Source organism: Nomascus leucogenys, chromosome 2 (genome assembly GCF_006542625.1).
Source record: "Nomascus leucogenys isolate Asia chromosome 2, Asia_NLE_v1, whole genome shotgun sequence".
NCBI lineage: Eukaryota > Metazoa > Chordata > Mammalia > Primates > Hylobatidae > Nomascus > Nomascus leucogenys.
In genome coordinates this window covers 139,162,728-139,187,533 of record NC_044382.1, presented here as the reverse complement: position 1 = coordinate 139,187,533, position 24,806 = coordinate 139,162,728, and the positions used below count along the sequence as shown (strand labels likewise).

General features: G+C 38.7%; 1 protein-coding gene and 1 long non-coding RNA gene across 3 annotated transcripts in view; one reads left to right on the top strand and one right to left on the bottom strand.

The window, feature by feature from the left end:
- The first annotated feature begins 1,272 nt into the window (after positions 1-1,272).
- LOC115836634 lies at positions 1,273-3,739 on the top strand. The gene is made up of 2 exons (XR_004031636.1): positions 1,273-1,433; positions 1,849-3,739. It is a non-coding gene; the product is annotated as an uncharacterized LOC115836634 (long non-coding RNA).
- The window catches only part of CDC42SE2 (CDC42 small effector 2), a 124,737-nt gene continuing 102,797 nt past the window's right edge, over positions 2,867-24,806 (bottom strand). The window contains exons 4-6 of one of the 2 annotated variants that reach the window (XM_003259920.4): positions 11,895-11,996; positions 6,393-6,508; positions 2,867-5,567 (exon numbers count right to left, since the gene is read on the bottom strand). In XM_003259920.4, coding sequence (XP_003259968.1) covers positions 6,410-6,508; positions 11,895-11,996 — 201 coding nt within the window. In that variant the 3' untranslated portion in view covers positions 2,867-5,567; positions 6,393-6,409. Of the gene's footprint in view, positions 5,664-6,392; positions 6,509-11,894; positions 11,997-24,806 lie in introns of both variants that reach the window. The other variant, XM_004087438.3, reaches the window with a different exon arrangement.

The window sequence follows — 24,806 nt, the reverse complement described above, 5'->3', positions numbered from 1 at the left end:
AGAAGGGACAAAGGACTGCTCGTTTCTGTTTCTGGTTTTAGGAGTAGCAGATCCTTTTATGCTATTGGCTTAGATGGTCTGTGGCCTTAATTCCATTGTGCACAGATTGGATGTGGCTGCATTTAGAGAGGGACAGTCCAGTCACTTATTAGTTACACTTACGGTGTACCTATCCGGAGAAAATCAGGTGAGCAAAACCTACATATACTTGTGAAAAACGATAATAGGACACAATGGACATTATGGACATTGGAAAGAGATTGAACTTAAAATTACCCCATTTGGAATCTGGGTGGTTTTGCCAAAAGACAGAAGCAGAGTGGTTTTTACCTCCTTTGCAGTATTTCTGAAAAGTAAAACACTGTTTTTTGCAGAAACCCGGAAACAGCAGCTGAAATGTTTTACATGCTCCCTGAGGAAGCAGCGCCCAGCACATGAAGCCTTGCGGGAGAGCACAGCAGCAGTGGAGGCTCTGGAGGAAGGCGTGGTGTCTAAGGCAAAGGACTCTGCCAGCTTACACATTTATTTGAAGGACACAGACATAAAATGGATATATATGTTTATATAACTTAAAGCAATGGGAAGAAATAGGTAACTAGGTGAGGCTCTGAAGATTTTGAAAGAAGTGTGCTACTTGCTTGCTGCTCCTTTAAGGGAGAAAAACAAAACAAAAAACATACCCATAAGCCTAGGAATTCTTTCTGGGCCCCCTAAGGCAGGTTCTCAGCTGCATTTAACTGTCTAAAGCTACTGAACCCATGAGTTCTAGTGAGTTGTAAAAGCTCTAATGAACTCCATAGCTTGGATTTACAAAATAGAATATCTGGGGGTTAGAATGAACCACCAGCTTTAGTTTTCTGCCAAGATTACCTTCTAATGAGATGAAAATCAGCTTTCTTCAATACCAGGATCACCATTCTTTGAGAACTTCCTTATAAGGTCCCAGATCAAACACTTGATCTTATTCAGGGAGTAACTGTTTTCTGTAGTAAATACAAAGGTTTTTTTTTTTCTAGGCATCAAAGGCAAACCAGATAGAACATTAAGATGATGGGCATTAAAAAGATGAGGTAGGGGTCAAAATGAGCGAGCCTAGAGGTTGCATGTATCTACAAGAAAGTTTTTTTTTTTTCCTTCCTGCATAGATGGAGCAGCTCATTGAAAAACACTTTTATTTTTTCAAAGGTTCAGGGTCTTGCTCTGTCACCCAGGCTGAAGTGCAGAGGCACCATCGTAACTCAAGCTCACTGTAATCTTGAACTCCTGGGCTCAAGGAATCCTGGGACAAAGTATCAAAGGCAAACCCTCATAGTGTGAGAAACATTATGAAAACCAAAAGTTAAGGGGCCAAAACATAAAAAGTCAGATGAAGATGAGTCATTTAATGGTTTCATTCTTACTGGACCATTCTGGCTGGAGACAATAAGTAGAAGGTAAAATTTCAGTGACTTAAGTTTGCGTATAGTGTACTTGAAGCAGAGGGCACAGAATTTCCTTCGTCTTTATCAATTTTGTAGATTTTTGCATCTTCATAAATATTAGCAATTTCTAGACTGTCTCTGACACTCTATTTTATAGACTTGTCTTTTTGTGGTTATATGCCCTTCCTTCAACATTTTATGCATATCCTTTAAAAACATAAGCTCACAATGTAATTGCTCTTGGTCTACCAACATCAGTTTCTTCAGATACTTTTTCATAGTTGGGATTGTCAGAATTTTATTTTGCAAAGAACTTCATTTTAAGCCAATTTCTTTTTAGAATCTTTGGATATGGGATAAGGACAAAAGTTACCAGAAGTTTTGAAATAGTCTTTCCTAATATTTGTCTTGACTTTTCTGTTTTTAGACTGTTTTGTGGCAATTCTCATAAAACGAAACCTAACTCACCTATTCTCAGTATTCGACCAGCAAAACACCTCACTTACCTGTGCACATGATCTAATGCAACAGAGTCCCTAACAGGTTATATCTGGTGAGTATGCAGACATACAGATCTTCTTTGTCTTAAAACAGGTTTTAGCTGTGGCACTGACATTTTGGACCAAATCCATCTTTGTTGTGGAGGCTGTCCTGTACATCATAGGATATTTAGCAGCATCCCTACTTTCCACTCCCCAGATCCTGTACCACCCCTTCCTCAAGCTGTGATAACCAAAACTGTCTTCTGACATTGCTCTAATGTCTCCATGGGGAGCAAAATCACTCCCTATGGGAACCAGTGTCGTAAACCATTTTAGAGGCAAACTATAAACTAACTAACTAACTCCCCAAACTGTGATGGTGGAAATAGTCTATGACTTCCTAATACAGCAGCTGATCACTACATGATGCTACTAAGCACCTGAAATGTGGCCAAGTATGAGGAGAATTCTTAATTTCATTTTAATTAAGTCCTACATATACTATAAGGACAAGATGCTTCATCATGGAATGCTGTGTAGATATCCGATACCTTTATTAAAAATCATGTGGTTGATAGGCAATAAAAACTTACAGAGAGGGTTTCACCATGTTGTCCAGGCTGGTCTCAAATTAGCCACCCACCTCCAAAAGAGCTGGGATTACAGGTGTGAGTCACTGCACCAGGCATAAATGTTTTATTAGTCCTATTTCTATCCATTTAATTTTCATTCTGACTAGGTATTTGTTAAATTAAAAGGTGAACTGTGACGTTAAAGATTACAATGAATGATACAAATTTAAATTCTCTTTTAAATCAAAAAGTTTTAAGTTGTTTTTTTGCATGATAGGAATCATGACTGAAAATATAAGAATGCAAAAAAAGGTGCTCTAACTGAATTCTGGTAAATCAATCCTTCCTTGAGAGAAAAGAAAAACTAAACAAATTTAAAGGAAAGGCCAACCAGGATTGAAAGAAAACATTTATTGAATCAAAATCAATACTTTCTTTTTAATATCTACAAGCCAACACAGAACTCATTTTATTCAAGAATGAACACAATGTACAAAAAAAGTATGCTTATATTATAAAAATATGTCAATTTTATCTTCTGGGTGCTTAGCAGAAGTCATTTTAAACAAAATCAAGGCAAACTTGTTCTCTATAATGAGTCTGCTATAATTTAACAACAAAGTGAAAGCTAATGTAATCACGAAGTATTTTTAAAGGTCCACTGATAATGCTGCACTGGAAATGCTAAACCCAATGTTAACTAAAGTCAACATTTCCGCTCTATGCTTATTGGCACCACTTCATGCCTACATCATGGGAAAGTACCTCTTTTACAGACTGCAGATCACTGCTAACAGAATCCATGTGACTCAGTCTTCAGTTTCCCTTGCTTAACATGTTAGCATATATTTCAGCAAAGATTAACGGTATAATGAATGTTGAGTAGTAAAATCCTATTTAATTAGCTTCAATTTAAAAATGAGATATGCTGCTATGGGGAACAAATGACCTCTTGAGATTTACAACCCCATTTTAAATGTGGGAAAGCTGCCTCCCTAAAAAAAAAAAAAAAAAAAAAAAAAATATGTCCAAGGTTAATACTGTATCTTTTTTTTTTTGTAGTTTTCTTATTTCTTGATTTTATTGGCACCTCCCAGGCACTTTGGCATGTGCTCCTGTATAAAGTGTAGTTACTGTGCCTGTAGAGTGAGTTAGTGACAGCTGCAGAGTAGTTATAGGGTGACAAGTCCACTTTTGGCTTACCATGGAGATCTGCTCCAACACACGCTGGTCGTTGGAGCAGCAAAAAAAAAAAAAACAAAACCGGCGATTTGGAAAAAGAATAAAATCATGAGTCAGGGAAAAGGATCACAGCTTCCCGTATTGTTGTTGTTCCAAGAGTTATAATGACAAGTAGAAAAATTTTACTAATTTAAAGAGTCAGTCAAAATAGAAGTAGACTAGCATGAGTGCTGATAATGCCAAGAAAATCCAATCTCTCTTCTAAAGAGCTTGCACACAGCAATGTCCCTGGCCAAGAAACTGACCGTGCCTGGCTGAGCAGAATGACAACAGTACTCAGGCAAATTCCACAATGCGACAGTGACAATGGATGAATTCAACTTTAGAAGTTATTAAACAAACTGCAAAATGTCGTCTACTCTGAAAATGCAAATATTTTTCCCTGGCAGATCCTCTCTGTGCTTGGGATTGAGACAAAGGCTCAAAACTGCAAAATACAAAGATCAAGTAATCTGGTGCCCCGCTGTACTGGTTAAATTAAATTTCAAAAAGTGGAGGAGAAACGCTTTCACATTTTACCTACATAAACCTAATGTTTGTTCAGTTGCCTGTTTTGCAAGAATCTGGGACTAAGGTAAATGAAGGCAGAAGATACAGTGATCCCTGTTCCTTTATTCAAAGTTATCTAAAGTTTTTAATTAAGCCCCATTTGTTACATGAAATGTTAATCCTACCAAATGTAGTTAGATAGATAGGCTTGAATTGGACATAGGATTTAAACATTTTAATGAGAACACAAACCACTGACTCTGGCTTAACACCACCCTCTAACAGAAAAGAAGAAACCTTTACAGAAATATTTGAAATATACAAAATTTGTGCAAGGACAAACATATTTTAGAACCTGAGCAAAGGCTTCGTACAGGTTGTTTTCACTGGCAATAATTCAGCCAGGTCGATATGTATGTTGCTCTTGGCAACTGATGTGGCCCCTAAAATATGTAGAGCACAGAAAGGCCAGTGACTCTGGAGTCTGCAGTTAGTAGTACAGGCCAGAAGGTGAAGAAACTGCTACTGGAAACAACTGGATACCATAACATTAAAAAGAAGTAAAAATAAAAGAATGAGTACACAAAGAAACGAACAGCTAATAAGATGAAGATGCTCAGGATCGGACTGGATAAGAGTATGACCGCAACACTCAGATACATAACCACACCTGTTTACAACCACAGGTCCTTGCTCTCAAAATAAATATATTGAACATTTACAACAGAATGAATGCCTTATGAATGCAAGCTTTTCTTTTATTGCAATTCTAATCAAATAGACCAAAAGGTCATACTTCTAAAATAAGCTACAAGTAATCTTTTTCTATGAAAATGATGTGACTTGGTGCCACAGCTAAACTTTATCTAATAGCAGCATCATCAGCCCATGGCAGCAAAGAAATGTTAATTTCTGGCATCCCATGGGCTCTTACCGAAGCAACTTCATAAAGCATGCAGATATCTATTCTGCTGAAGTTTCAAACAAATAAAAATGATCATTGTGCTTGTGGGTCTCATACCTTCCAAAATATACATAAATGATGGCAAATTAACAAATAATAGCAGGTCCTTGCTTTCCAATAAAATCGTAAGGCAGTGAAAAGAAAAATGTTTAAAATAGAAAAAAAAAAGCTGCAAAATGGTGTTAGCATTCACAAAAAAGATCATGCGAAGATCAGATCCATACTGATTAAACATTGAAAATTCAGTGACAATCCAAAGAACTCTGTCCATGAGTCCAAAGGCATGCATGCCAGCTGAAGGAAATGCAGGATTCATCTGACAGTATCTTCTTCAGAGCAGAACAGTAACATCTCATTGGAATAATCACAACAGGGTGGACAAGGTGCCATCACACTTCTTTTTTGTAATTCAAAATAAAAGAAACGCAATCACAGGACAAAAAAAAAAATTACAGAATAGTGGACAGAGAAAATATAGAAATTCACAATAACCCTATAAAACAAAAAAAAAAACTTCAAATTATTTCTACATTTTCAGGGTTTATCCTTTTTCAAAGTAGTCTTTTTAATTAATTTGAAAAGTTTATAAACAATGAAGTGTTAACTATAAAATTACTACCCAAGAGATTATCTTTAGTATCAGTACTTTTTTGAGACAGGATCTTGCTCTGTCATCCAGGCTGGAGTGCAGTGGCGCATTCGCAGCTGACTGCAACCCCTGCCTTCCGGGTTCAAGCAATTCTCGTGCCTCAGCCTCCCGAGTAGCTGGGATTACAGGCATGCGCCACCACGCCCAGCTAATTTTTGTTATTTTTAGTAGAGACGGGGTTTCACCATGTTGGCCAAGCTAGTCTCCAATTCCTGGCCTCAGGTGATCTGCCCACCTAGGCCTCCCAAAGTGCTGGGATTACAGGTGTGAGCCACCACACTTGGCCTCAATACTCAAAATAATAATTTCACTCTTGTTTAAAGGACACATAAGAAGCATCCTGTAGTCAGAATCCTCCCCAACCAGATGTTTTAAAGTATTTAAAGTTCTTAATAAGGAAAAGAACCTAAAACTTACATTCCAAGTGCAGAAACTACACTTAGCTGAGTAATTTTGCCTTTCCCAGTAAGTTCACAATTAAAAAATTATATATATATATATATACATATATTTACTATTATTGGCCTGGCCATGTCTGGCCTTCAGGTCCAGACCCCAGTTCTCAGTACTCACTGAAGAAAGGACCAGGGCTATCCCGCCTTCGTATCCACGAGCTGCATCTGCACATTGGCAGGCATTCCACCTCCATAACCTCCCTTGGACTGCATTTGGTTCTGAATGGAGCTAACCTAAAACAAGACAAAAATACAACAAAACAAAATGGAAGTCAGGAAGTAGGTCCGGTGCAACTAAGTAATTCTTTTCCCAGAATTTTATTTGGACTGCTTTTTTCAGAAGGGTACTTTATAGAAAAAAAAAATTTTTTTTAATTATACTTTGTTTCAGGGTACATGTGCACAGTGTGCAGGTTTGGAGAAAAATTTTTTATAGGCAAACATTTTCTGGTTATAAGGACAAACAGGGAGGCTAGCAACTGAAACATTTTTTGCAAAACCCCTATTTTTTCTATTTCCAAATTACAAAAGTCAGTTTTGTAATTCACAAGGCACTTGGTAACATTTGAAAAATAGTCAAAAATATATAGATCAACTCCACTTTCTTTTTTTTTTTTTAAGATAGTCTTGCTCTGTTGCCCAGGCTGGAGTACAATGGCGTCATCTCAGCTCACTGCAACCTCCACCTCCCCGATTCAAGTGATTCTCCTGCCTCAGCCTCCCCAGTAGCTGGGATTACAGGCACACATCACCACGCTCAGCTAATTTTTCTATTTTTAGGTTTCACCATGTTGGCCAGGCTGGTCTTGAACTCCTGACCTCAAGTGATCCGACTGCCTCAGCCTCCCAAAGTGCTGGGATTACAGGCATGAGTCACTGCACCCGGCCGATCAACTCCACTCTGTTTCTCAACCTCAAGTATCTTAATTTACAGATATCTCACATATATAATCACCTCAATTACTTAGTAAAGAATCAAAACCAAGAAAATAAGCATGAATAAAATTGGACCAACCAAAGATAAATCTTAAAAGTCTGTGTCATAAAATGTACCATGTTAACATACCCTGATAAAGTAAAAAAGAATCAAATAATCCAAAGAGATAGTCCCAGTTTATTTATTAATATTGTAACTGGGTAAACTATTTATCCTCTCTGAGTATCAGGCTTCTTATCTGTAAAAGGGTTAAGATGGTAATCTCTCCCGACCACATTACAGGGCTGTTTCCTGATAAGAGTGCAAGATATATGAAAGCTGGGGTATTTTCTTTTTGCTGAAACAAAGGCACATAAAGTCATTTGCAAACTGTGAAGTACTTTTAGCATATCATTATTATTCCAATCTTAGTTCATATAAATTAGAAGCAGTCTAGAAGCAGAGAATTGGAGAGTCAGGCTAGACTGCTAGAAGAAGGAACACAAGCAATACGATTTTGGAGGTGATGGCCTAACTAGTGGACAGAGAGCACTAGCAATGTGGTCGAGTATTTCATGGAATCAGCTCAAAGGGCCCTGCACACTTCTACGATTTGGAGCGAACCAGGACATCATCTATTTATCAGTCATCTGCTTATCGAATACTTACTGAGCACCTACTGTAATATAAGGCATGAAGGGTGAGGTGCTTTCCACTGGCGATTCTGAGTCAATATATTTAAAGTAAGACTTGTCTAACTCATTTTTTGAGTAAGCCAGGTTTCAATATATACTATAATAGAACATAATGGCAAAACAAAATGCATAGCTTATTTAGATCAAGAGTCTAAATGAGAAAATGTGTTTGGCTCTTAAATGGGGACATTTTTGCTAACGTGGAAATTTACTTACATGGAACATCTTATTCGTATGACATCACATTATAAGGTATTGCTATAATAGTCACATTAATAAAATGACTACTTCAGGTAAGAGTGTAAGAAGAAATCTGTATTTTTGTTTTTTAAACATAAACTTGCTCAGTTAATGCAGTGTGAAGAGACTAGGGCCTGTCATATGATACCAGTTCAAATTCGTCATCTGCCCCTTTATAGTAACTAACATTAAGTTATGTGGCATAAACTTGATACCAAGTAATTTTCCACTTAACATGGCATGTTAGCTTTTATAGATATTTTAGGCCTATCTTAAAAAACATCTTTATGACCAGGTACAGTGGCTCACAGCTGTAATCCCAACACTTTGGGAGTTCGAAGTAGGCAGATAACTTGAGCCCAGGAGTTTGAGACCAGCCTGGAAAACACAGCGAAACCCCATCTCTACAAAAAAAATACAAAAACTAGCTGGGCATGGTGGTGCAAGCCTGTAGTCCCAGCTACTAGGGGAGGCTGAGGCAGGAGGATCGACAGCCTAGGCGGTCAAGGCTGCAGTAAGCACGACAGCCTGGGCAACAGAATGAGACTCTGCATCAAAAAAACCCAAAACCAACCAAACAAAAAATCTTTGTTTTTACACTGTGCATTCAATAATGCCATGCAGATTCTAAGAAAAAAAGTAGTTTTTCTCCAAAAGTCAATTCTTCAATTTAAAAGATTTGGTTTATCTTAAGTAATCTTTATTAAGTAACTTTAATAAGTAATCTTTCAGTGTTGAGACTGAATGTATTATTGTGACTGTGAATATACAATATTTTAACACAGGGTTGTATTACTGAACGGGTAACAGAAATCTTTTCTGGAAAGAAGGTAGTAGAAAAAGTCTTTTACACTAAGTAAAGGTAGAAGAATAATATATTTAGAAGAAAGAAGAAATTACAAGTCATCTAACCATTCAATAATATAGTTTAGGCAAGCCTGTTTCATATGCGTCAAGCCATGTTCCTAATACTAGCTGCTCATTTCTTTTCTTTGCATAAACAGCATGTCTATTTATGGTTTTTTCTTATTTATTATTGCACTGCATAGGAGAACGTACTTTTTCTCACAGAGTCAGGCTCATCAAATCAGAACTATCGATACTTTCAAGAAAAGTTACTCGGCCAGGCATGGTGGCTCATGCCTGTAATCTCAACACTTTGGGAGGCCGAGGTGGGTGGATCACCGGAGGTCAGGAGTTCGAGACCAGCCTGGCCAACATGGTGAAATCCCGCTCTACTAAAAATACAAAAAATTAGCCAGGCATGGTGGTGCATGCCTGTAATCCCAGTTACTAGGGAGACTGAGACAGGAGAATTGCTTGAACCTAGGAGGCAGAGGTTGCAGTGAGCTGAGATCGTGCCACTGCACTCCAGCCTGGGTGACAGAGCAAGACTTTGTCTCAAAAAAAAAGTTACTAATTGAACAACACCGTTCCTAGCAGCAAGAACACAGTGCTCTGTGATGGTGGGATGGATGCTGAATATTGCTTTAGAGATAGCAAACTCAAATACGAAATAACTATAGAACACATTTGGGAAACACATTTAGCTCTAAAGGGCTGAAATACTTCATAAAAAGTCCACTTCAGTAGCAGAGAAGGCTGCCTGGAGACAGCAAGGTAGAAACTCTACCACAGCTAAAGTCCCATCTCGATCCTGCATCTAAGATTAAGAGGTAGGTGTGCAAGCCCTGCAAAGTAGTCCTAAAGTTCCACCTAAACTATGAGAAGCAAAAAAGTACGCCAATGACAGCTTTTTCATTCAGGGAGGAATCTTAAAGGAAATTCAGAAATGTACGTAAGATTTTAAATGCCACGAACTAAAATTTAATTCCTCCTATACAGTTGGATTTATTTTTTTGAGATGGGGTCTCACTCTGTCACCCAGGCTGGAGTTCAGGGGCATGATCTCAGCTCACTGCAACCTCCCCCCTCCCAGGTTCAAGCAATCCTCCCCGCTCAGCCTCCCAAACAGCTGGAACCACAGGTGCACATTACTTCACTCAGCTAATTTTTTTGTATTTTTGGTAGAGACAGGGTTTCACTACATTGCCCAGGCTGGTCTTGAACTCCTGAGCTCAGATGATCCACCTGCCTCAGCCTCCCAAAGTACTGGGATTACAGGTGTGAGCCACCGTGCCTGGCCTTGTAGTTGGATTTTTTAAAAATCTGAGGTGGCAGAGCCAACATCTGTTGATGAGAGAGAAATTAAAATTCATCATATATAACAAATTTGAAACTACCCATTCTCTTTATTATAGTAACCATATTAATAAAAGTAATAGGGCCCCATTTAGTCTTTTCACTCTATGTTGATGCAGGAAACAAAGCTACTGACTATTTTGACAGCAACATGATACCTCTTGCATTTCCACAAAGCAGTCAAGTGAAACAAAGTACTTTTCCTACGGATTTAAAACAAACAAGCTGTTTCCTTTCCAGGAAGGTTCAAATGTCATTCCTTTGCTTACCTAGTAACTGCAGTGACAAACGTCGTTGCTGTATCCAGGATATCCATCTACCTATTTTTAAAGTCCCTATTAAGTCTTTTGTTAATGCTGTCTAGTAAGTTGGTATACAGTGGATCATAATTTTGTGTTTATAAAATCCTTTCTGGTTCTGAACACTTTAGGGATCATTTATACTTGTTTACTTTAGGCATGGGGAAAACAGTCAGTCTGTTGAAACTCAGTGGCCTGCTTTAAGGCAAATGTGAGGAACAACTCTGATAAGAACCCGCATTTGGTGCTGCTTCTATTATAATGCATTCTGGTTTTCTCTTCAACAAAAATTAAGGACTAAAAGGTCAGCTGAGTAGATCTAAAGCCTATTCTGAAATTCACTGAAACTTCTATTAAAAGACAGCGAATAAATCTTATTTCTGGTTCTTCACATCCTACTGGCAAATGTGACAAATTTTTACTGCCTTGCCCTAAAGGAATATGTGAAAATTCTAATCCTATGCTTAGTGCATGAGACTTAGAGTAAATAAATCACCCACATTCTAATATTATCAGGTAAAGATGCATAGTTTATAACAGGGGTCCCAAAACCAGAAGTGGCCTGTTAGGAACCGGGTTGCACAAGAGGAGGTGAGTGGCTGCAAGTGAGCATCAGCACCTGAGCTCCGCCTCCTGTCACATCAGTGATGGCGTGAGATTCTCATAGGAGCACGAACCCCATTGTCAACTGCACACACAAGGATTTGGTTACGGACTCCTTATGAGAATCTAATGCCTGATGAACTGAAGTAGAACAGTTTCATCCCGAAACCATTTCCCCCATGGAAAAACTGTCTTCCATGAAACTGGTCCCTGGTGCCAAAAAGGTTGGAGACCACTGGTTTATAAAGTAAAGCAATAAAAATGTGTGCAAAAGGCAACTAACTGAACTTAAAAGAACAAGAAGAGATTATTAAAAAGGGTGATATCCAAGTCTCTTTGGTGGGAGCAAGAGAATCAATAGGATATTAACCTCCATTCTGAACTCAAATCCTTTCAAGTGTCAAAGTATTTATTTGGGACAAAGGCAGCTATGAAGAGTTGTGTACAAGAAACAGAAACAAATACATAACCCAGGAAATTCAAAGAGATTAATTTTTCATCATTAGTTTGCTTCTCTCTTCTATGCTCATATTATGTATTTACATTCACTGTATACAAATTCATTTAGCATAATGCTATTACAAATGTTTGTGCCTATCACACAGGTTTCATATGACTATGCCCCAATGCCCTAAGTGCATGTCCCACCAACATAACATACTTACTGAATTCATTCCACTGAACAGGTCTCCTGATCCAACATGAGCCGTATGCACAAAGTTGGTGGGCTCTCCAATCATACTTCTGTCAATCCGCCGTCGCCTTTTCTAAAATATGGGGAACAATGTGTTGAGAAAGTGATCTTATGAACAATTTATTCTGATGGATTGTTATACTATGACTGTTTAATAAATTTGCCAAGAACACAAAAATGCCTAGCTCTTAGACTGCCACAATTACTTCTTATGATGAAATCCCAAGAGAAATATATGCACAAAAATGATTAGTAAAGCAAAATAACAGGTTATTATTTAGAGCTTAATAGATTTGGTCTAGCTTTGGTCATCCACATATTTGTATAATAACTGCTTTTTATTCTTTTTAAAAAACGAGACAAATGTAAAATTACCCTCAGTCACTATTATTGTTGGCAAAGAACACAGTGTGGTTTGAATACACTGTCTGATTTTAAACATTACTTTCTGTCTTTCATCATTAACAGATGTATTATATTTTGATGGTTATTATTCAGATTATACCCAATTACCTTTCTATGCTAAAATGAAATCTGTCATTTCAGCTGGAGGGGGTGGGGGTGGGAGGGTGACAGATTTGGTCACCCTAGTCCATTCACTCTTCTCTGGTCTGTTCTAGCTGGGAACTAAACCTGTTGATTACCTAGGCTGGGTCTTACTGACTCTTCCTAATTTTTTTTTTTTTTTTTTTTTGAGATGGAGTCTTGCTATGTTACCCAGGCTGGTCTTTAACTGGGCTCAAGCAATCCTTGCACCTCAGCTCCCAAGTAGCTGGGATTACAGGCATGCACCACTACGCCTGGCTGACTCTTCCTAATTTTTGAAAAGCACTTCTCATGGGGTACTAAGCCCCATTTTCCAGTAATTTTAGCCACCAGCTGGTGTCCCTGTTCTGACCAATACGCTCATCTACCACCCCTTAGAGCTATTTCCTTACCGTACTGCTGTGTTTCACTGATTATCTAAGAGTTTTCCAGATATGAAGATTATCTTAGATCTGTCCTGTTTTCCATGACCCCTTAGATACGATAATCTTATTGGGAGAGACCACTGGCCAAGTTGGGTTAGTGTCCTACTATGGGGCTCTGCTTATCCCAGTTTACTGTCAATAGTATACTTCTCCTGAAATCGCAGCTTCCCTCAAAACCAAGCAGTTATAAACTTGTTGGATTAGCTGCCCTTTGAACATAACATTTTTATGTCCTTATCTACTGAAATGCTGGCATGATCCTGATAAACCCTAAAATTTTATCAAGACAGTCCCATATGACAGCTCCTCAGGGTGAAAACATGACTTTCTACAAAACCACAAAAGTGGTGAGCCCGTGCATATATTTTAGAAGTCCATATACATTGTTTTACTGTCCTCTCGTTTATATTGTCATAGATAGAAACAACAACCACCACAAAAACCCCTGATGCCTTTCCTTTGAAATATTTATGTTCTTCATCCTTAGAATTCAGCAATGACATTAGACCATCTCCAAGTTTGTTGGGTTTTCCTTCCAGTAATTCTGCATGGCACACGGTTATCTGAACACAGGTTTTCTGTATCTTAGAAAAGTCTTATTCTATTAGTTGCTTGATAATTGCTCCATGTGTTCATTTTGCTATTTCTGGACTTCCTGCCTATGTGGACATTTGAACCTGTGTGTGTCTATAATCCTCCAAGTTTCTTATATTTTCATCCTTTATTTTATTTCTCTTTATAATTTCACTGCATTGGAAAGTAACTCCACTTTATCCTCTTCAGAGGTCCACGCTAGATAGTAAATATTATAACCCTGCAGGCCAAACACAGTCTCCACCGTAGCTTTAACTCAACTCTGCTATTGTAGCATGAAAGCAGCTGCAGAGCACATGAAATTAAATGAGTGTAGCTGTGTTTTGGTAAAAATTTATTTACAGAAACAGGTGACAGGCTAGATTTGGCCTGTAAAAGTAGTAGTCTGCTGACCCCAGCTCTAGATTTTTTCAGTAGTAGCCACATAATTTCATTTTTTCCATTATGATTATTTTTCAGAGGGTGTTATGACATGTCATTGCAATATTTTTTAATCTCTGAAAAAGTTGTATTGTAGTTTTTCACTCTTTTGCCTGAAAACACTTAACTATATAAATTATGAGTCTATAACACTAGAGAACAAAGTACTCTCATTTCTTTATTTGAACAAGTTTAGTTTCACTTCAAGCCTTTTTTTGAAAGTTGGTAAGAAACTGTCTGTCTTTTGGGGCCCTGTTCCACAGAATCATATAAAACTTGCAGGTTAAAATAGTATCATAAAGTCAAAAGATGCTTTTGTCTATGTGTTTTTTCTATTTCTTAGCACAACACACTGGTTTCCTGCTATCTTCTTCTCGCATATTGCTCCCTCTGATGATCTGAGAGGTGCCTCATACAAAGACTCCCTGCCCCTAATGGCAGACTTGACACGCACAACCATCCTTTGATCTGGAGTGCTGCATGCCAGCAATGCACTGGTCTTTTCCTCTGTTCCCCATCTTTTTCGCCGACTCAGTTTGTCTATTTCCAACCACCCCATTCAACATACTTCTCTTCATACTATTTTTGTTTGGAATGATAAAGCATAGTTCTATAAATTAGCCTTAAACAATGCTAACTTACCTCTTTTAGGAATAAAGTAGGGAAAAAAGATGCTAACAGTTTTGTGCCTTTTTTCTCTTCTTAATAATATATTATTACATTTCCACTAAATTTCCTTATTAGGAAGCTATTTGTCTAGGCAGGTCCAGAAATGTAATCTTTACCATCACAGGATACGAATTTTCTCAGCCTGTCGGCAGGACAAATTATTGGGATTTCTTCCCCAGTGAGCCACTTAACTGACAGGTAGAGAGGGAAGCTTCTAGGTTCTTGTCACAGTTCCACAGGACAGTGGCATCTGCAGGACACCAGACTCTTCCCCAGACGTTTGCAGTAAACATGTCAAGATAACTGCTTCTGATATGCAGAGAGCACCACTTGGCTCTCTCAAGCAGGGGAGGAGGTGGTACCAGAGAATCAGACCTACTTCCAGACCACTAGGAGGAGTCTTGATCAACCCTTGTCCTGTGAACCTGCAGAAGCAACTCCCTAACAGTTCTCATTCTGCATCATTTCCTCCAGAAGGGTGTGTTTAGAGCTTGCCAAAAGGCTCCACTTGGTCTATACCTCCATATTAAGTGATTTATTCTGTTGAGTTACTGCAGGACTGTGTTGGGGGAGAACAGAAACCATAGTGTGCTCAGGCCACCACCCATCTCACCCAAAAAGAATGAATAGATATGCTTGTGAAAGAAGGGTATTAACACATACTCACAAACAATAATTCAGCAAACATGATTACTGAGAATATTCAAAAGCTGATAACAAAACTAGTTCCCAAGAAGCTACTCTCACACTGAAAAGCAAAGGATGGGAAGATTTCAGCTTACTTCTATCATACTGTGTTATTAGATAACTAATATACATGAATGTGAAAACAGTGAATATTTTTCAACTTGAACTATACTGAGCTGGGAGTCACACCTTAGTATTGGAAGGTTTCTTCATGGCATCTAATCTAACACTGTTTGTGAGATATGAAAGAAGCTTTCAGTCCTTTGCTCCCCAAGGCTGAGGGAACTCAGCTGTCCAGAAACTGAAAGGAGCAACTGTGTTGTGCAAGCATAGTAAAGGTAAACACTGAAGATGAAAATAGTAAGATAAGCAAGAACCAGATCACATAGGGTTTGTAAAGGACTGAAGTGTGTGATCCTCCCAAGAACAATGGGAAATAACTGAAAGTCTTTTAATGCAGAGGAATAACATGATTAAACAGCTTGAGAAGACTATTCCACAATAGCTATAGGTGGAAAACACATTAGAAGAGGTCAAAATAAGTTGTTAATGTTGGTGAAAAGGGATTATGTGGACTCAACTAATAACACAGATGGAAAGAAGTGGATAGATTCAAGAAGTAGTCAGTGGATAAAATCAACAGCATTTGGGCCGGGTGCGGTGGCTCACGCCTGTAATCCCAGCACTTTGGGAGGCCGAGGCGGGTGGATCACCTGAGGTCAAGGGTTTGAGACCAGCCTGGCCAGCATGGTCAAACCCCGTCTCTATCCAAAAATACAAAATTAGCCAGGCGTGATGGCAGGTGCCTTAATCCCAGCTACTTGGGAGGCAGAGGCAGGAGAATCGTTTGAATCCGGGAGGCAGAGGTTGCAGTGAGCCGAGATCGAGCCATTGCACTCAAGCCTGGGGGACAAGAGCGAGACTTCTCTCAAAAAAAAAAAAAAAAAAAAAACCAGCACTTGGTTGCAGGCTGGATTTGGTAACTGAGTGAGAGGGAGGAGTTAAGAAATATGCACAGACTTCAGATTTCAGCAGAGAGTGCAATTCACTGAGTTCTGAAAGAATCCAAACTGGAGATAAGAGACTAAGAATCACCAGCATTAACAAAGCCAACTTAATGAGATTTCCTAGACAAACTAAATTTCTGTGGTTGGGCAGAGAAGAAGCCATCAGCGAAGGCCAAAAAGAAACAGCCTGAAAGTCAGGAAAATCAGCAGTGTGTACAAGTGTCAAGAGGGAGCAGGCAACAGAGCTGAAAGGTGGTGAGAGGTCAATTAAAGACAAATACATGCACTGGATTCAGCAATATCAAGTCGATGGGCACCTTAGTGAGTGCTATGTCAGTGGAGTAATAGGAGAAGACACACTGGAGGGGACTGAGGTGGGTCTAAGAAGTGGAAAATGGAGAAAGAGAACAGAGACAACTCTGGAGAAAAGTCTGGCCTTCTGGACAGGAAGAAGACAGGTCAGTGGCTGGAAGGAGAAAGATGAGAACAGATTGAATTTTTCCCCTGTAAGATGGCAGATAATTCATTATGCTCCATTTCTAATGGGAAAGATCCAGTAACAGAGGTAAAGAAAAAGAAGGAAAAAGAAAATTACAAGGTTCCTGAGAAGGCAGGAAAGGTGGATCCAGACACCGGTGGAAGTGTTCTGTATGCTCTTTCCTACAACACTCATCAAAAACCTGGATTTAAATATAAATAAATATTCTCAAATATAAAAATGCAGTATTTTCAGGCACAATGTGGACGTTTAAGGAATGGCACACTTGTTTGGGGTACTGTATTAATAGTCACGGGTGGCTGGGCATGGTGACTCATGCCTATAATCCCAGCACTTTGGGAGGCCGAGGCGGGTGGATCACTTGAGGTCAGGAGTTCAAGACCAGCCTGGCCAACATGGCGAAACCCTGTCTCCACTAAAAATACAAAAATCAGCCAGGACATAAGAATGATCAAATGGACTTTGGGGACTTGGGGCTCTGGAAGAGTGGGAGGGGGGCAAGGGTTTTATAAAAGACTACAAGTATGGTGTAGTGTACACTGCTCGGGTGATGAGTGCACCAAAATCCACAAATCACCACTGAAGAACTTACTCATGTAACCAAACACCACCTGTACCCCAATAACTATGGAAAATTAAACAAATATTTTCTTTTTAAGAAAAAAAAAATTAGCTGGGCATGGTGGCAGGCACCTGTAATCCCAGCTACTCAAGAGGCTGAGGCAGGAGAATCGCTTGAACCCGGGGCGGGGGGGTGAGGGGGAGAGGTTGCAGTGAGCCGAGATCATACCACTGCACTCCAGCCTGTTGAGACTCTGTTTCAAAAGAAAAAAAAAGAATAGTTGTCATGGGCAAACAAGGGGAATTCCAGAGTCAGACCTCCGCAAAGAAAAACAGGAAATGGTGCATTCTGCTCTGATACGTATTAACAGTTGTCGTTAGCAGAGTCACCGTGTTTCCTGGAAACAAATTCTTTATAAGGAACTTTGTTAAGACCGTCAACCATCTGAATAATCCTTGTATCCTTAAAATATTAACTTTTATTCTGCATAAGGTGAAGGACCAGAGACCCAAATGAATTGCCATGTTAGTGTGGAGGGGACATTAGGCAAATGTCTCTTCCCGTAACTTTTTACATAATTACATCATAATTATTAAAGATAATGAACTAAACAATTTGGAGTATATCCAAGGAGGCAAGAAGCAGGTTAATTTCAAAGGATTTGCTACTGTGAGAACCTTATTTGCATCCTTATCTAAACAAGTATGTATATAACCATACTATATCTACCTCCCTCGCATTTCTGGCATATGGATCAACTGTAGCTTCTAGAAAACAGTAATTACATAATCACTTAAAAGTTAAAACTTCCCCAAAGACTATTCTCTGGGCAGCTTAGTGTGCAAACACATGTCACTGAGAAGCAAATGAAGGCCAGGTCCCATGAGGTTAGCAGAAGGCCTACAGTAAGAGTAAAAGACGGTACAGCCTGAGGTAGTTCTAGAAGCAGATACAGAGTGAATAAAGAAAATGAAAATACTTGCCATCTGGGACAGTGAAAAAAGCTGGAACTTTCAGGGTATAAAATAGCAATCATTTATGCAAATGTGGCCAAAGTAAATGAAAGGTTGAAAGCTATGCTGACTCAACTTTATGACCTAGAGAAAGTCAGTTGAGTTGTGTAACTAAATCCCTAAATCTATGAATTACATCTAACAAGCCCACTATTTCCAAATTGTGTCTTGGGGCATCCCAGCAAACCCCAGGGGTGCCAGGGTTTTCTATTTGAGGGAAACACAAGTGAGATTCAATGTGTGTTTGACACTGAGTGAACTACCAGCTTCAGATAATTTGTAACTTCAACATTAGAACATACATTCTTTTTAACAGCATATCTTTGTGAAGCTGAGTTTTCAGTGGTTACTGTGAAAAAAACCCAAGCACTATGCAAAAGTCAGTATGGAACTAGAAAAGGTGGTGGTGGTGTTCAGTCTGATTCCACAGTTTCAGAAGCTGTATAATCCTAACAGGCACAAACACACCATAAGTATGTAACTGGTTATTTAAGAATTAAATAAAAATATTTTTCCTTTCAATTTATATCTTATTTTTTAAAGGCAAATAAGTTGTTGGGACATAAATCTTTACTAAGTTGTTTGTACCAAATTAGTTCATGAACAAGTCTGTACGGTATTTATCTTGGCCTAGAGGCACCGTGAAAAAAATTACAGAACCGTTAAGGGAAGTTTGGGAACCTCTGAAATAAACTACATTAGTTTTCTGAAATATTGACAATGTAATTGGGAACAAGGCATTTCTAAAACAAGTGGGTATTTTTTTCTACGATGCCAGTGACAGTAATTCCCTGGGTATGTGAGCTGCTTCCAAGTTAATCAATCTAGTTCACAGTACAGAAAAAAGTGCTGGATTATAGGCATGAGTCACCATGCCCAGCCACCTGTGACTATTAATACAGTACCCCACACAAGTGTGCCATTCCTTAAATGTCCACATTGTGCCTGAAAATACTGCATTTTTATATTTTAGAATATTTATATTTAAATCCAGGTTTTTGATAAGAGTGTTGTAGAAAAGAGCATACAGAACACTTCCACCTGTGTCTGGATCCACCTTTCCTGCCTTCTCAGGAACTTGTAAAGTTGACAATCCATTTTCTTTTTCCTTCTTTTTCTTTACCTCTTTTACTGGACCTTTCCCATTAGAAACTGAGCATAATGAATTATCTGCCATCTTACAGGGGAAAAATTCAATCTGTTCTCATCTCCTTTTCTCCTTTCAGTACTTTTGTTTTAGTACAACAAAAGTTGTAGTAATATAAAAAATGGATTTGACATTTTTTGATAATGATCTTCCTAGTGGATATTCATTGACACAAAAAATGAAAATACCTTTTTATGATAGTAATGTCAACAAACTATATGAAACGCCCATGCCCCAAGTCTCTCCCTACTCATTCTTTGAGACCCAGATCAAACGTAACATTCTGAGTTGAGGCTGTTGGATATTTCCTGTTCTGAACATTCACAGCACATGGCTCATATTTCAATTATAGTACTTAAAACATTGTATTGTAACTTACTTGCTTACAGTTTGATTTTCCTACACTACTAAGAGTTCTGTAACAGTAGCTGTGCCTGACACACAGTAGACAATAAATGACTGTTGAATGAATAAAAGGCTTTTTTAAAGAAACAATGTCAGCTCAGTTCTCTAAAAATTGTTTGTCTTATCTAATATTATCGCCAAATATTCCTCAAGAACCTATTATATTTGGAAGATGTAAACAATGTAATGCCAATTCTAATGAAGTTTACATTTCTGCACAAAAAATACTTATCTGCTGATTTAATTTTCTCTGTTTCATAGAAATGCTGTGTGCTCTAGAGAGGTTTTAACTGGTAACACTGTTTTAGTTTTTATATTGGGTAGAACCTGTAAAGCAGTGGTTCTCAAGCTATAATGTACATCAGAATCCCTGGAAGGTTTGTTAAAATACAGGTTTCTGAGCTCTAGTCACAGAAGATTTTCAGATTGAGCAAGTTTGGAGTGGGGCTTGAATTTGTATGTCTAACAAGATTCCAAGTGATATTGATGGCTTAATGGTTTAGAAACACTGGCTCTAAAGATTAACAGCTGAATGACTATTATTAAGAAGTCAGGCCAGGCGTGGTGGCTCACACCTGTAAGCCTAGCACTTTGGGAGGCTGAGGCGGGCAGACTGCCTGAGTTCAGGAGTTCGAGACTAGCCTGGGCAACATGGCGAAACACCATCTCTACAAAAATACAAAAAATTAGCCAGGTGTGGTGGCACACCCCTGTAGTCCCAACTACTCGAGAGGCTGAGACACAAGAATCGTTTGAACCCGGGAGGCAGACGTTGCAGTGGGTCAAGATCACACCACTCCAGCCTGGGCAACAGAGAGACTCTGTCTCAAAAAAAATAAAAAATAAATTACATATAGTCAAATAATAATAGATGCTGGTGAGGCTGCAGAGAAAAGGGAACACATATACTGCTGATGGGAATGTAAATTAGTTTAGCCATTGTGGAAAGCAGTATGGCAATTTCTCAAAGAAGTGAAAAACAGAAGTATCATTTGACCCAGGACCCCCTTACTGAGTATATACCCAAAGGAATATAAATCATTCTACCATAAAGACACATGTACACATATGTTCATCACAGCACTATTCACAATCGCAAAGTCATGGCATCAATCTAAATGCCCATCAGTGGTAGACTGGATAAAGAAAACATGGTACATGTACACCATGGAATACCACACAGCCATAAAAAAGAACTAGACCATGTCCTTTGGAGCAACATGGATGCAGCTGGAGGCCATAATCCTAAGCAGACTGACACAGGAACATAATACCACATGTTCTCGCTTATAAGTGGGAGCTAAACATTGAGTACACATGGACACAAAGAAGGAAACAATGGATACCAGGACCTATCTGAGAGTAGAGGGTGGGAGGAGGGAGAGGATCAAAAAACGACCTAATGGTTACTATACCTATTACCTGGGTGATGAAATTATCTGTACAGCAGGTAATCTGTGACTCAGTTTACCTATATAATAAACCTACACATGTACCCCCTGAACCTCAAAGGTAAATTAAAAAATAAAGATTAACAGCTGAATATTTAAAAAGTAAAAATGGGTAATAAAGAGTACTTATAAGATACCAGGCACAGTTCCAAGAACTTTAAAAGCCATGAAGTCATTTGCTAGTACCTTCTATAACAGTATATGACATTTTACCTTCCCTTCAAATCTGGGATCCTCTGGCAAACTCTCACTTCTTGTCTCAGCCATTGCTCAGAAGTCCTCATTTGTTCACCTTTGTACTCTCTATTGAATAAAGGTTTTTGTTTTGAGACAAGAGTCTCATTCGTCACCCAGGTTAGAGTGCAGTGGCGCAATCTCAGCTCACTGCAACCTCCACCTCCTGGGTTCAAGCGATTCTCGTGTCTCAGCCTCCCGAGTAGCTGGAATTACAGGCATGCACCACCACGCACAGCTGATTTTTTGTTTTAGTAAAGATGGGGTTTCACCATGTTGGTCAGGGTGGTCTTGAACTCCTGACCTCAACTAATCCACCCACCTTGGCCTCCTAAAGTGCTGAGATTACAGGCATGAGCCACCACGCCTGGTCAAGATGGGAGTCTTAACAGTGTCCAGGTCCTGGATATTCATGTTCAAGAAGCTGAATCCAGCCTTCCCATGGGTGGTAGTCTGAGTTGATAAAACTGCCTGTGGAAGTCTGGTTTCTAAGAACATAACAAAAAAATCTCTAATATGTTAAGGGACAAATGAAAGAGAAACAAGGTTTTAGATACTGCAGAGACTGGAAAAATATCTGCTCTTCAATAACTGAATAGCCTACTTTGGATTCCAAATTCTCATACTTAGGTCAAAACTTGAGAAAATAATAAACTTCTTCTATACATGAACTTATACTGTATCTTCTACGGTGGGAAAAATAAATAATTCTACTTGTCTGGCTTCTAGAGCTTAGCTCACTGGAATGCCGGCAGTGGCCCTCAGGTGACAGAGCTTATATAAGGAGCTATTTCTAGAGGAGGGTCACAACATAGATCACCACAGAGAAACCAAAACCAGCTAGTATTATAAGCAGAGAATTATCTAAGTCAAAGTACAGAAAGGAAAGATATTTTGTGTTGGAAATATTCATAAATAGGTGAGTTGTTGGTAATGCATTTACAATTCAATCGTAAGTGTGGTGCTGTCAGTATCTGTCCTTTAGGGTTTAGTAGGTAACTAACCTTTTCCTACTCAGTATGTATTTTGCAGCTTTTGACAGATGAGAAGTTTGCAGGAGACCCCCAAATTTGTTTTTAAAAGGACTCTCTAAGCAAATCTATAGTGACGTTTTCAAGGGCCAAATTGCTAAAAGCAAAATTGAAGGAACTAGTTGTTCTCATCTCTCAGTGAGAAACCTGAAGTGAAAACAGCTTTTTTCTCCTTCTATTTAAAATTAGTATCTGGTTTAAGTCACATATTCCACGTATGAAAACTAAAGCACAAAATAGGTCAAAAAAAAAAAGGAGGGGAGAAACTAATCTGAACTAGCTTTCAAGTATTAATGATATATTTGTCCAATGGTGTTAAAAACCTTTCACTAGAAATTTCTGTCACTATGGGTCCATCTGGGATTGTTTCTATACACTGTATATATACAGTGTACAGTGTACCTAGGAAGATATTACTTGCCAAAGTCCCACAGCTAACTAAAATCAGATCTGGGAGACTTCCTTGTCCACTGTTGTTTACTCCACATCACTGTGTGAACAACTGTGTTTCAAAGCAAGTCATATAATTCCCCCCATTTACTATATAAAATTGAGACACAAAAATCAAGTGTTTATACTAACTGTATGTGAAGAGTGTTTACAACTGAGCCAAGTACTGTACTATAATTAATTTTTCTTATACCACACTTTGCACTGGAATTGCTTCTGGCTTGCTTAGCTTAAAAAAAAAAAAAAATTCTGTCACAAATTTTACACACAATGTCTGCTTAACTTTTTTTTTTTTTTTGAGACAGTCTCACTCTGTTGCCCAGGCTGGAGTGCAGTGGCACGATCTCGGCTCACTACAACCTCTGCTGCCCGGGTTCAGGTGATTCTCCTGCCTCAGCCTCCCAAGTAGCTGGGATTACAGGCACCTGTGACCGCACCCAGCTAATTTTAGTAGAGACGGGGTTTCACCATCTTGGCCAGGCTGGTCTTGAACTCACCTCGTGATCCACCTGCCTTGGCCTCCCAAAGTTGTTTGCTTACCTTTTAATGGAACTATCATTAATTGTTCTAATACCCTCCGTAAGTATCTCATGGTATAACTGATTAAACAGCTAAGTGACTTGTCCAGATAGTCTGAAATTTCACTCGGTAGTATGGGTTCTTTTTCATTCAACCAAGAGACTACTGTTTTTTGTTTTGTTTTGTAGTTCAGGGAAATTTTCCCATAGTATTACTTCGATAATTTACTGGGGAAATTTTCCTGTAGTATTACTTTGATAATTTATTATCCTCCAATGCCTTTTGTCCTCTTTTTTGTAACTTTAGGCAGATTTTGTACTTCCTGGGTTATCATCTAATTTTCTTAATTTTCCCTTCTACTTTCCATTTATTTATATTTTTGTTTTACTTGCTGGAAGAATGAACTACATCTTCCAGCCTTCTCATGGACTACTTTATTTCAGCTATCATATTATTTCCAAGCATCGTTTCTTGTTATCGATTTGTTCCTTCTCTCTCTCGCTTCCTTTGTAGGCATGTTGTTCTTGTTTAGTGAATCCAGTGTCTTATCATCTGAGACCTATTCATGTTTTTTGTTTTGTTTTTTAGTTCTTTCCTATTGCCTGTATCATCTATTTCTTCCGAGTTCTTTTACTCAGTTCATTCCTTTTAGCTTTTCTGATGTCTCATGAACACAGGCCATCCAAACGAGGCTTAGTGTGCATGGGTCATGTTGAACTGTAAATTCAATGATCAGATCAGATGGTGATCAGATGGTGAGCTCACTTTTTGCTTGGGGAAACCACAATTGCAGGTTATCAGCAGGTCCCTTCTGTGATGGCAGTAGGCTCTCCAGAAAAGGACCTGCTGAAGTCCAGACAGAAGAGCTCGAATCTAGTTGTAGGCATTCTAAGATGAAGGCAGGTAAAGAATGCTGGCTGGCTTGCTTATCAGTATCCCCCTCTGTATGCAGTTAGGCAGTGGCTCACTCAGCTAAATAGGTTCCCACTCTACCATCCAACTATTTTTTTTTATTATCTCTGATCCACGGTTCTCTCTCCTCTTCACTCTCTTTTACTTTGCAGGTTTTATCTTTTTGTATATTTTTGTTATTTAAACTCCTTTAATGTCTTGTGAAGTAGGGTTTCAGGAAGGAAGAAAATATACATATGCGGGTATATAAACCCAGTCCAACATCCTCTCTTATGCTGAGATAACTATATCTCTCTTTGTGGTAACTAACGT